Genomic DNA, 13,345 nt, shown 5'->3' with positions numbered 1-13,345 from the left:
AGACAGACAGACAGACAGACAGGCAAGCAGACAAACAGACAGACAGACACAGACACACGAGAGAGAGAGAGAGAGAGAGAGAGAGAGAGAGAGAGAGAGAGAGAGAGAGAGAGAAAGAGAGAACAAGAATTTCTTCCTAAAACATATACTGTATATAACTCAATCGACTAGATGTAACACGAAAAGAAATATAACCAGGAAGATATATTGAAGAAAATGTAATTGCCTCGAAGGGGTAATTAATAATAACCAAGGAGACGGGAAGGCCAACTCTGTATTCCAACCCCATCCTCCTCTCTTCTTAGTCAAAGTTTGAAAAGTCCCCGAAGGCCTCAAAGTAAGGAGGAGAAGAAGGAGGGGAGGAGGTGAAGACGCTGGCTGAAGGAGGAGAGATGTAGCTCCCTTTCTTGATCTGTCTTGAGGAGGCTGATGGAACAAGAGGCTGACCTGAGGCTGTGGGATTGTTCTTGGGATTCTTGGCTTGAGCTGGGATGTAGATTGGAGGCTGGTATGTGATGGGACGGGAGTGGGAGGGACTCGAGTGGGAGGGGGTCAAATAAGACGTTGAGTGAGAGGGGAGGGAACGATAGGAGGTAGAGTGGATGGGAGTTGAGTGAGGGGGAGTTGAGTGAGGGGGAGCTGAGTGAGAGGGGGTCGAGTGGGAGGAGGCCGAGTGTGAGGGGGCCGAGTGCTTCTTGTTCGAGGCGGTGATAGGCTTGATGTTGGAGTGTGAACCGTATCCATCACTATCACCGTTACCATAACCTGGATAATGGGAAAAGCAAGTTGGGTTAGGCTGGGTTAGGTTGGGTTGGACTGGGTTGGGTTAGGTCGGGTTAGGCCAGTTTATGTATAGTTGTGTTGTGCAGTGTTAGTTTAGGTTAGTTTGGGCTAGCTTGGGTCAGGATGGGTTAGGATGGGTTTGATTGGGCTGGATTAGCGAACACATTGATTTGGACTCATTTGGACGGGGTGAAGTGGGGTCAGGCTAGGTTGGGTTTGAGTTAATCTGGGTTAGGCTTCATTAGGTTAGATTAAATAGACATAAGTTCTAAGCTGGATTCTCTCACCTATATTCCATCATCCTATACTCCCTTCACTTCAACCTGGCCCAGATATTTGTCCAGTTACGGCTTATTTCACGTAGCTCAGTGGCAGATTAGACAAGACTGTGGCACTATCTTTTCCACGGCACATCTTCGTGACTAGCACAATATTGAAGTGTTAGGGTGCCACAGCTTACTAATCAAGATAGGGCGGTAATTTTAGGCCAAGTTGGAGTGAAAAGAGTATGGAAATGAGAGTAAGAAAAGAGATAATGAAGAGAAATGACCCACTGGAAGCAAACTAAAAAAAATTATTGATACAGGGTAATGAATTTTGTAATATTTATTTTGGAAGTGACTGGATGGACTCACCGTGATCATCATGGCCATACCCTCCTTGGCCATGATCGCTGCGGCCTTGTCCTTTGTAATCACGGCCATAATGTCCGTGTCCGTGAGTACTGTGGCCGTAACTCCCATGTCCTTTACCCCCATGGCCATACCCCCCATGTCCGTGATCATGGCCATATCCCCCATGTCCGTGATCATGGCCATATCCCCCATGTCCGTCATCATGGCCATAGCCCCCATGTCCGTGTTCATGGCCATACCCCCCATGTCCGTGATCGTGGCCATAGCCCTTTTTGTTGTCTTGGCCATAATGTCCTTTGTGTCCACCTTTCTTGCCGTAGGAGCTCTTGTGGCCGTAGTGTCCTTTGTGGCCGTAGTGTCCATCATGGCCCCTGTGGTCGTCGTGGTAGTGGCCCTTCTCGTGGTGACCCTTCTTGCCGTGGCTGTCGTCGTGGTGGCCGCCCTGGGAGTCAGAAAATGAGAGAATTAGAGAGAGAGAGAGAGAGAGAGAGAGAGGAAATACTGTCTTGTTCTGTATCTTGAGTTGGGATGATGATGATGATGATGATGATGATGATGATGATGATGATGATGATGATGATGATGATGATGATGATGATGATGATAAAGAGTTGAGACGGTGGAAGAGCTTATTGGCCCTTTTTAATACCTTACTTTGGGATAATAATAATAATAATAATAATAATAATAATAATAATAATAATAGTAGTAGTAATAGTAGTAGTAGTAGTAGTAATAGTAGTAGTAGTAGTAGTAGTAGTAGTAGTAGTAGTAGTAGTAATAATAATAATAATAATAATGATAATAATAATAATAATAATAATAATAATTCATAGCGTGTGTATACCAACTTTTTGCTTCAATTGTACCTTGTAGTGTCCAGCCTTGTAGTCGTCGCCCTTATGCCCCTTGAAGTAGCTATCAAAGTCGTCATATTTGGTGTGGTACTTGTGGTCGTCGTGGTCGTCGTAGTACTTCTTGCTGTGGTGGTACTCCTCCTTGTGGTACACGTTCTTGAACCCCTGAAGGAGGAGGCAGAAAGTTGGTTGGAGAAAAGGCAGCTTGAGGGTGGAAATAGGGTGACGTGGAGGCGATTTGTTTGTGGCTACCCCTCCCAGGATTAAGGCTTGTGGTTGTAGATACATTGATAAAGGGATAGATTGAGTGATAGATAGAGGAGAGACTGACTGAGTTGGTGAGTTGGAGAAAAGGTACCTTGATGGTGGAAATAGGGTGACGTGGAGGCGATTTGTTTGTGGCTACCCGTTCCAGGATTAAGGCTGTAGATAGACTGATAAATGGATAGGTAGATAGATTGACTGATAGACGGATAGATTGACTGACTGAGTGGGTGAATGCGTTGGAAAAAGGTAGCTTGATGGTGGAAATAGGGTGACGTGGAGGCGATTTGCTTGTGGCTACCCGTTCCAGGATTAAGGCTTTCAAGATCGGATCAACTCTGCAGCTTTAAAATACATATTCAACCTGCAGACCAAATATGCTAATTGAAAAAGTAAATATTGTCTTTCTTTTTTATATATATCAGAGTTGTGTTTACATCTTCAAGACACGTAACACATTCCTACATTTTACTTTGTTCAGGAGCGTAAGACTTCCATGTATGCAACAGGTCAACTCTGGAACTGTCTCCCTCTGTCTGTATTTTCCACTGCCTATGACTTCCAGTGTAGGTAGGTAGGTAGGGGTAGGTATATAGATATATAAGTAGGGAGGGAGGGAGGGAGATAGGTAGGTAGGGAGGGAGGGAGATAGGTAGGTAGGGAGGGAGGGAGGGAGGAAGGGATGAGGTAAGTTAACCAGTACTCCCAGTCTTTCATGTATGCAGCAGGTCAACTCTGGAACTGTCTCCCTCTGTCCGTATTTCCTACAGCCTATGACCTCCAGTGTAGGTGGGTAGGTAGGTAGGGGTAGGTATATAGATATGTAAGTAGGTAGGGGGGGAGGGAGGGAGGGATGAGGTAAGTTAACCAATACTCCCAGTTCTTCATGTATGCAGCAGGTCAACTCTGGAACTGTCTCCCTCTGTCTGTATTTCCTACTGCCTATGACCTCCAGTCTTTCAAACGCAGTGTGTCCAGGCATCTCAAAATGAACGCATCTTGAATTTGGCTCTCTATTGTCTTGTTTTTGTTTTTTCTTGGAGGGAACAATTTGCGGACTCCTGGCCTTGGGTTCCTTCTTCCTTACATTAAAAAAAAACAATATATATTCTTTCCCTACTTTTAAAACCTGTCCATATATTTTCTCTGCCCCAGGTACGCTAGATTGTCGTAACCTCCTCCTCATAGCACTTCTTCGTGACTAGTTGAGAAGCAATACCACTCATCCATCGTGAAACCCTAGCTATAGTTGCGTGATATTTAATAGGACCCTGTGAGGTGGGAATGAGTCTCCTTGGTTCCTAGTCAAACTTATCCTTCAATCTAATCATATATGGCCATTAACGGAGCTAAAAGAGGTTAGGAATATTTGCCAGTTGAGATACATTGAGGTGGTTTGGCCATGTGGAGAGGATGGAGAGTGAGAGACTGACGAGGAGAGTGTGAGTGAGGTGGAGGGGGGAAGAGGGAAGGGAGAGGCCAAGGATGAGATGGAGGGATGGAGTGGAGAGGTATATGAGAGAGGGGTGTGTGAGCTGGGAGCAGGGCAGTGAAATGGCGGGGGACAGGGCGACATGGAGGCGATTTGTTTGTGGCCACCCCTTACGGGATTAAGTCATCTGGCAATAGATAGATAGACCATCATATTCTGGCGCTGATCTCTTCTGCAACTCAGCACCCAAGGAGAGATGGCAGTTTTAGATCAAGTTAAAGTAGAAAGCGTATATGTTTGGCGCTCTCTCATATAGGTGGTGGAGAGGGAGGCCTTCACGTGGTGGTACTGATATAACTGGTGTGTGTGTGTGTGTGTGTGTGTGTGTGTGTGTGTGTGTGTGGAGTGGGAGGCCTTCACGTGATGGCACTGATATAACTGGGTGGTGGAGCTTTCTGGTTATACAAACGTCCCTCAACTCCCTCCCTATCCCCCAAAAGGACGATGGTGGACTGCAGGAGGAGGGCAACTTCAGCCTGCAGTCCACTGGGTTCACGTTACAGATGAACCTGGGGTTACTACTACTACTACTACTACTACTACTACCACCACTACCACTACTACTGACCTTATCTTTGTGGCCTTTGTTATGGTGACCCTTGGCTCCGTAATGGTGCCCTTTGCCGCCCTTCTTGCCCTTGTGGTGGTCTCCGTAGTAGTGCCCTTTGTGGTCGTGCCCTTTGTAGTACTTGCCGTGGTCGTCGTGGTAACCCTGAAGGAACGACTTGTTAGTAGAGAGAGAGAGAGAGAGAGAGAGAGAAAGGGAGAGCGTGTAGGTGTATATGTGACTATGGTACGTGTGTGTGTGTGTGTGTGTGTGTGTGTGTGTGTGTGTGTGTGTGTGTGTGTGTGAGAGAGAGAGAGAGAGAGAGAGAGAGAGAGAGAAGAAGAGAAGGTAAAGAGAAGAGATAAGAAAGAAAAAGAGAGGAAAGAGGAGGAAGAGGAGAGGAGGAGAAAGAGGAGAAGAGGAGGAGGAAGAAAAGGAAGAAGAGAGGTAGGGAGGAGGAGGAAGTAGAAGGGGAGGAGAGATGAAGAGATGAGGTAGAGGAGGAAAGAAGAGGATTAAGAAGAGAAGAAGAGGTGGACGGAGGGAAGAGGAAGAACAGGAGGAGAAGAGGAGGGAAGAGGAGAAGGGGAGGAAAGAAGGAAATGGGAGAGAAGGAAAGGAGGAGGAGGAGGAGGAGGAGGAGGGGCAAAGAAGAGAAGGAAGGAAGAGAAAAGAGAGAGGGAGAGGAGGAGGGAGAGAAGGAGTGAGGAAATAAGAAGGGAGGAGAGAAGAGGAAGGAGGAGGAGGAAGATGAGAAGAAGAAGGAAGAGAAGGAAGGAAGAGGAGAGAGAGATATGGGAGGGGAGGATATAAGAAAGAAGAAGAGAAGACGGAGGAGGAGGAGGAGGAGGAGGAGGAGGAGAAGAAGAAGAAGAAAGGGGAGGAAGAGAAGAGAAGGAAGGAGAGAAGACGAAGGAGAGGGAGGAAGAGGAGGAGAAATAGATGCAAGATAGACAATAAAAATAACTCAGCTTCTCAAAAACACTCAAGAGTTATTTTTGGAGCGACATACAAAAGACATTAATATAGAGACTGAAAAATGAGGTTATAACAGAGGTGGGTATTTTGTGTTATATTAATTACATTCTGAGAAAGCGAGAGAGAGAGAGAGAGAGAGAGAGAGAGAGAGAAAGAAAGAAAGAAAGAGAGAGGTGAATCCAACTCTTACTCTCCAATGTCTCACCTTGTAGTGCGCCTTGCCGTGGTCTCCGTAGTGGTTCTCTTTCTGCCCTTTCTCAGCCTTGTATCCCTGGTGCCCTTTGTACCCGGAGTGGTCGTGGTGGCTGCCCTTGTACCCTTTGTGCCCTTTGTGAGCCTTACCCCCACCGTAGCCTGAAGGGAGGAGGAGAAACGTGAGGATGAGGGGAGGGAAAGGGAGGTGTGTGTGTGTGTGTGTGTGTGTGTGTGTGTGTGTGTGTGTGTGTGTGTGTGTGTGTGTGTGTGTGTGTGTGTGAAACTGAGATGGTCTGTCTTTCGAAGCTTGGAGATGCAGGGAAAGACTGAAACTTAGAGAGAGAGAGAGAGAGAGACAGGGACAGAGACAGACAGACAGACAGACAGACAGACAAACAGAGAGTGAAAGACTGAGACACAGACAAATAAACAGAGAGAGAGAGAGACTGACAGACAGAAACAGAGACAGAGAAAATTACCTGTAGCAGCAGTGAGTAGGTCAGCATGTACGATCACAGACGCCTGCTGACTACCTGCTGACTCAGAGGGGTCGTATGCTGAGTCGTCCTGTAGGTGTCTCTTCAGTGCATTGTCTTCCCCCTGCTGACTCTGCTGACTCTCCTGCTGACTCTGCTGATGGTGCTGACTCTCCTTCTGCTGCGTCTCCATCTGCTGACTCTGCTGGTGCTGTCCCCTTGTCATAGTCAGCAGAAGCAGGAGAAGGAGGGGAGGATGCTGGTGAGAGAGAGGAGAGGTGGGTGTTGAGTGGATGGGATTTTGAGAGACAGACAGACAGACAGACAGACAGATAGATAGACAGACAGACAGACAGACAGATAGATAGACAGACAGACAGACAGACGGACGGATGGAAAGGCAGACACACAGGATGACACAGAGAGAGAGAGAGAAATAGACAGACAGATATACAGACAGATAGAATGATATAAGCAGAGACAGAAACATTGACAGACATATTTAGACAGACAGACAGACAGACAGAAACAGAGCCAGAGATAGAAACAGGGGCAGAGACAGACAGAAAGACAGACAGATAGACAGAGAAAAGACATCAAAGACAAAACACAACAAGCATTACATTACCCAAGCAAAGCACTTAAAAACAGAGTCATTTTTCGCCCTTTCCTATCTATCTATCTATCTATTGCCAGACGCCTCAATCCCGTTTGGGGTGGCCACAAACAAATCGCCTCCAAGTCGCCCTGTCCCCCGCCATTTCACTGCCCTGCTCCCAACTCACACCCCCCTCTCTCATATACCTCTCCACCCCATCCCTCCATCTCATCCTCGGCCTCCCCCTCCCTCTTCCCCCCTCCACCTCACTCACATACACTCTCCTCGTCAGTCTTTCACCCTCCATCCTCTCCACATGGCCAAACCACCTCAGTGTGTTCCTCCTAACGCTTCCTATCACATCTTATATTTTTTCTTTCGCTTTCCTTACGATTTTCTTGAAGGGGAAGACATTTTGGCTTATTTTGAGAGGGAGAAAGAAGGTAGAGTTGTCTTGAGTGTGAGAGGGTTGAGTTGATGGCCATATATATACAAAAACACATATATTTATACAGACACTTACACACACACACACACACACACACACACACACACACACACACGTCACCCTTCCACATAAACACACGTCAACCCCCAAACACACACACACACACACACACACACACACACACACACACAAATATCCACATACAAGTCACACCAACGATGACACACACACACACACACACACACACACACACACACACACACACACACACACACACACACACACACACACACACACACACACACACATTCCCCTCCACACACATCCCCCACACACACACACACCTTACACACACACCCTACCCATCCACCCCTCCACACACACCCACAAAATCACCCCAATCTTGCATAAAATATTTTCCAACTCACCCACACAAATATATTCATGATTTTAAGGCCACAAATCAATTCAGTGAAGTGGAGGGGGCGCAGACCCCTGTGGGCGCCAGGGGGTGAGCTGGGGAAGTGAGAGTGTGGGTTTGAGAGGTAGGGAGTATTTATAGAGTGTGGGGTAGATTGAGGGGGGGGGGTCGTATTAGGAATGGAGTGAGTGGAAAGGGGTGTGAGGTAATTGGGTGTGTGGGTGGGTGGGTGGGGGGTGAGAGAGAGACAGAGAGACGGAGAGAGAGGGAGAGAGAGAGAGTGAATATCCCCGTTCTGTGTGTGTGTGTGTGTGTGTGTGTGTGTGTGTGTGTGTGTGTGTGTGTGTGTGTGTGTGTGTGTGTGTGTGTGTGTGTGTGTGTGTGTGTGTGTGTGTGTGTAGGGGGAACAGTGTAAGATGTAGCAGTATCTATTTATCTATCTATCTATCTATCTATCTATCTCTAATGACCTGTAAATAATTCTTCTCTTGATGTGAAAGTGAAAGTATCATTACGTGAGGGAGAGAGAGAGAGAGAGAGAGAAGTTGTGGTGGTGGTAGTTGTGGTGGTGGTAGGCTGTGGTGGCGGTAGTCGTGGTGGTTGTAGGTTGTTGTGGTGGTAGGGTGTGGTGGTAGGCTGTGGTGGTGGTAGGCTATGGTGGTGGTAGGTTGAGGTGGTGGTAGTTGTGGTGGTGGTAGTTGAGGTGGTGGTAAATTGTGGTGGTGGTAGGCTGTGGTGGTCGTAGGCTGTGGTGATGGTAGTTGTGGTGGTGATAGGGTGTGGTGGTGGTAGTTGTGGTGGTGGTGGTAAGTTGTGGCGGTGATAGGTTCTAGAGTCCAAGGTGATAGGTGTAAAATAAATCGCTAAGGAATAGGTGTTAGGGAGATGCAAGGTTACAAGGAGACCAGAGGCTGAGTTATATTTCTCTCTCTCTCTCTCTCTCTCTCTCTCTCTCTCTCTTGAATAATTAATGTAGTTTCCAATTCGTGGTTCCCTTTGAGGTTATTCTAGTTTGAGAGAGAGAGAGAGAGAGAGAGAGAGAGAGAGAGAGACAGACAGACAGACAGACAGACAGACAGAAAGAGACAGACAGACAGACAGACAGAGACAGAGACAGACAGACACACAGACAGAGACAGAGACAGACAGACAGACAGACAGACAGACAGAGACAGAGGAAGAGCGAGACGGAGAGACAGACAGACAGACAGACAGACAGAGATAGATAGATAGAGAGAGAGAGAGAGACGTGGAAACAAAATTAAATCTATTTCCTTCAATACCCTGATATGTAGATTGATAGACTGATAGATAGATAGATAGACAGACAGACATACATACATACGTATATACATACGAAGAAGCATGCATACACTGACAAAAGTAGGTAGACAGACAGACAGACAGACAGACCCCCATTTCTCTGCTATCTGTTTGCCGTCTCTCCAGCTCACACCCCCATCCCTCCACCTCATCCTTGGTCTACTCCTCCCTCTCCCTCTATCTCACCCACATACACTCTCCAAGTCAGTCTCTCATACTCCATCGTTTCCACATGTCCTCAGTCACACTCTTCTAGTCAGTCTCTCATGCTCTTCACATTGCCCTACACTCTCCTAGTTAGTCTCTCACTCTCCATCCTCTCCACATGGCCAAACCACCTCAGTATTTCTCCTAATGCTTTCTATCACATCCACATCCACACCACAGTGCTCCTTCACTTCCTCTCTCTCTCTCTCTCTCTCTCTCTCTCTCTCTCTCTCTCTCTCTCAAACACACACACACACACACACACACACACACACACACACACACACACACACACACACACACACACATGTAATATGCAAAGACAACACCCTCACTCATCCTCTCTCTCTCTCTCTCTCTCTCTCTCTCTCTCATCCTTGACCTATAACAAGAAAGAAAATAAAAAATATATATTCAGGTAATATTTATATATATGAATAAAATCCTCCATTGAAAATTTTGAGAAAGATTTTGAGTAATGGTTTTTTATTTATAGTGATTTATTTTGGAGAGAGAGAGAGAGAGAGAGAGAGAGAGAGAGAAAGTCGAGGTAAGACAGTGAGTGGCGAAGTGAAGGTGAAATGTGTGTGTGTGTGTGTGTGTGTGTGTGTGTGTGTGTGTGTGTGTGTGAGAGACAGACAGACAGACAGACAAACAGGCAGACAGAAAGGGACATTCTTGCTTTTTATATTTGTGTGTGTGTGTGTGTGTGTGTGTGTGTGTGTGTGTGTGAGAGAGAGAGGGAGAGAGAGAGAGAGAGAGAGAGAGAGGAAGGGAAGTGAGGGTGATGTGTTGTCATGGCATATTTCATCAGTGTGTGTGTGTGTGTGTGTGTGTGTGTGTGTGTGTGTGTGTGTGTGTGAGAGAGAGAGAGAGAGAGAGGGGGGGGGCTCCTATACTCCACTTTTAGCTTAATATAATAGTCTAACCTTAAATAAAGAAAATGGGAGACACAAGCAACAGAAAACGAACATAGAAATATAAACACATTACTACACTACACCTCGACAGCCTTCCCATAGCACTTCTTCGTGACTAGCATCGTATTCTAGTGTTAATCTATTGCTACAACTCAGGATTCAAGATGGAGAGATGGCAATTTTAGGCCAAGTTAGAGTGAAAGGAGTATAGCGGGCTGTTTGGATTCTCTCTCTCTCTCTCTCTCTCTCTGCTTATCTATCTATCTATTTATATGCTATCAATCCATCCATCTATCTATCTGGCTATCCTTCTATCAAATTAACTATTCATTCAACCATCTCTCTCTCTCTCTCTCTCTCTCTCTCTCTCTCTCTCTCTCTCTCTCTCTCTCCATCTATCTACCTATCTTCCCATCCATCTATAATCTATCAATCTATCCCTCTATCTATCTATCTATCTATTTACCTGTCTATCTATCTATCTATCTATCTATCACAGCAAAATTCGCAGCAAAAAGACTCGAACGAACCAAGCAGATCATACCCAAACGGACCCGAATATACCCAACGAAACTGAAATTCACGCCGAGAAAATCACCCGTGCCGAAAGCCTGATTACCACGTCCTTCTCCGCCTGACAATTTCGAAGCCGAGGTAGTCATTACGCGGAAATTGAGCCGAAGTTGCGATGAAGAGAGACTGATGAGCCGAAAGCGCCAGAATTATACCTTGATCTTTGTCACCTTTGTTTACAAGGAACGCGTGTCGAATGCTGTATGTGTGTGTGTGTGTGGGAGGGGGTCGGGTGTGGGGGATGTGTGGGTGTGGGTGTGTGGGTGGGTGTGGGTGGGTGCTGTGTTTATGTATGGGAGTGCGGGATGAGAGTGTGTGTGTGGGCGTGTAGGGGTGTGTGGGTGGGTGGGTGGGGGGGGATGTGTGGGTGTGGGTGGGTGGGTGCTGTGTGTATGTATGGGAGTGGGGGATGTGAGTGTGTGTGTGGGCGTGTGGGTGGGTGGGTGGGGGGGGATGTGTGGGTGTGGGTGGGTGGGTGCTGTGTGTATGTATGGGAGTGGGGGATGTGAGTGTGTGTGTGTGTGTGTGTGAGAGAGAGAGAGAGAGAGAGAGAGAGAGAGAGTGAGGATAAAGTGTTTGTGGTCGATAGTGGATGCTGTGTGTGTGTGTGTGTGTGTGTGTGTGTGTGTGTGTGTGTGTGTGAACTGTCTGCTTGCAACCCTCCACCACTACAGCGCTCCCGTCTAGCAACAAACTCTCATCCCTTTTCTGTCCAACTCTCTAATGCAAGAGTTAACCAGTACTCCCAATCCTTCATGTATGCAACAGGTCAACTCTGGAACTGTCTCCCTCTGTCTGTATTGCCTACTGCCTATGACCTCCAGTCTTTCAAACGCAGTGTGTCCAGGCATCTCGAAATGAACGCATCTTGAATTTGGCGCTCTGTTGTCTTGTTTTTGTTTTTTCTTGGAAGGAACAATTTGCGGGCTGCTGGCCTTGGGTTCCTTCTTCCTTGCATAAAAAAAGGCTCTGGAGGTTTCTTTTTAACAATGACCTTTTATTATTATTATTATTATTATTATCATTATTATTATTAGACCCAGGATGAGGTGGAGGGATGGAGTCGAGAGGTAGATGAGGGAGGGGGGAGTGAGTTGGGGGAAGGGCAGTCAAATGGTGGGTGACAGAGCGACTTGGAGGCGTTTTGTCCGCGGCCACCCTTTGCGGGAGTAGGGCGTCGGGCTATAGACAGATAGATAGATTATTATTATCATTATTATTATTATCATCATCATCAACGCCTATCTTCCTCACACCATCTCAACCTAACCTTCAATAACTACACTTCAACACACATCTCTCCCACTGAGGTATTATTTTCTGATGCTTCCCGGGAATTGGCAACAAATTCTCGTTTAATTCTCAACTAATTAGCCTCGTAATTGGCCTCAGGTAATCAAGGACACCTGAGTTTTAATTAAGTTGAAGAGGAGGCCATATATGATTTTCCTCAATATCTCTGAAAGTATTTGTTGGATGTCAGTGTCAATACCCATGTGCACCAGTATACCCATGTGCACCAGTATACCCATGTGCACCAGTATGCCCAGGTGCACCAGTATGCCCATGTGCACCAGTATACCCATGTGCACCAATATGCCCATGTGCACCAGTATGCCCATGTGCACCAGCATACCCATGTGCACCAGTATGCCCATGTGCACCAGTATACCCATGTGCACCAGTATACCCATGTGCACCAGTATACCCATGTGCACCAGTATACCCATGTGCACCAGTATACCCATGTGCACCAGTATACCCATGTGCACCAGTATACCCATGTGCACCAGTATACCCATGTGCACCAGTATGCCCATGTGCACCAGTATACCCATGTGCACCAGTATACCCATGTGCACCAGTATACCCATGTGCACCAGTATACCCATGTGCACCAGTATACCCATGTGCACCAGTATACCCATGTGCACCCTATCTCGAAAGGTCTTGGAATGCCAGCCTTCTAGATCTTACAAATAATAATAATAATAATAATAATAATAATAATAATAATAATAATGACAATAATGATAATAATAATAATAACAACAACATCAACGATAATAATAATAATAATAATAATAATAATAATAATAATAACAATAATCATAACAATAATAACAACAACAATACTAAAAACAATAATGATAATAATAATAATAATGAGTCGGGTCCTCCTCTCGAACACACACGCAGACACGCCCTCCCGAATATTTTACCACTTCCTCCGGACATTTGCCTCAGATACATGAAAGCTATATATATTCAGTACAGTGAGCTAATAGTGCCGAGAAGAGGATATAGAAGATAGAGAAGAGGAGATAGCCTGGAACTGGATATAATGTGGAAGATAGGACGGAAGAGGACCCAGGAAGTTTGAAAACATTTGAAATTTGAAATTACCATACGCTCACCTACACGGCTGACGAGTGAATGTGGCAACAAAAGTTTTGACTGTCTTACCACAAGAGACTAGAAAGGTTTGTGATCATCTATATGTATTTTGACGAAAGTAAAGAAGTGACTCTTGTGAAGGAACAGACGAGACGAAACGAAAAAGTGCACCAAGAGGTAAAACAACGAAACCTGTGATTTTCACCGCTGGAAAATCTTGCAAAGCCACGC

General features: G+C 46.1%; 1 protein-coding gene across 1 annotated transcript; it reads right to left on the bottom strand.

Moving 5' to 3' along the window:
• Positions 1–301: 301 nt before the first annotated feature.
• Positions 302–6,453, bottom strand: LOC145396386 (uncharacterized). The gene is made up of 6 exons (XM_080269778.1): positions 6,231–6,453; positions 5,762–5,910; positions 4,600–4,743; positions 2,288–2,440; positions 1,419–1,860; positions 302–765 (listed from the first exon to the last, which is right to left on the bottom strand). The coding sequence occupies exons 1-6, from the start codon at positions 6,451–6,453 to the stop codon at positions 302–304; spliced, it is 1,575 nt and encodes a 524-aa protein (XP_080125904.1).
• Between the last annotated feature and the right edge of the window lie 6,892 nt (positions 6,454–13,345).

This window comes from Coenobita brevimanus, chromosome 37 (assembly GCF_032717465.1).
Source record: "Coenobita brevimanus isolate Jiangsu-jjx chromosome 37, ASM3271746v2, whole genome shotgun sequence".
Lineage (NCBI taxonomy): Eukaryota > Metazoa > Arthropoda > Malacostraca > Decapoda > Coenobitidae > Coenobita > Coenobita brevimanus.
The sequence above is the reverse complement of the archived record's forward strand: the minus strand, read 5'-3'. Positions and strand labels throughout refer to the sequence as shown.

Coding starts and splice junctions, on each gene's coding strand:
- LOC145396386 (XM_080269778.1), bottom strand. CDS start 6,453: ATGACAAGGGGACAGCACCAGCAGAGTCAGCAGATGGAGACGCAGCAG. Junction 4,744..5,761: donor ACGGCAAGGCGCACTACAAG/GTGAGACATTGG, acceptor TCGTTCCTTCAG/GGTTACCACGACGACCACGG. Junction 766..1,418: donor GTATGGCCATGATGATCACG/GTGAGTCCATCC, acceptor CCCATTATCCAG/GTTATGGTAACGGTGATAGT.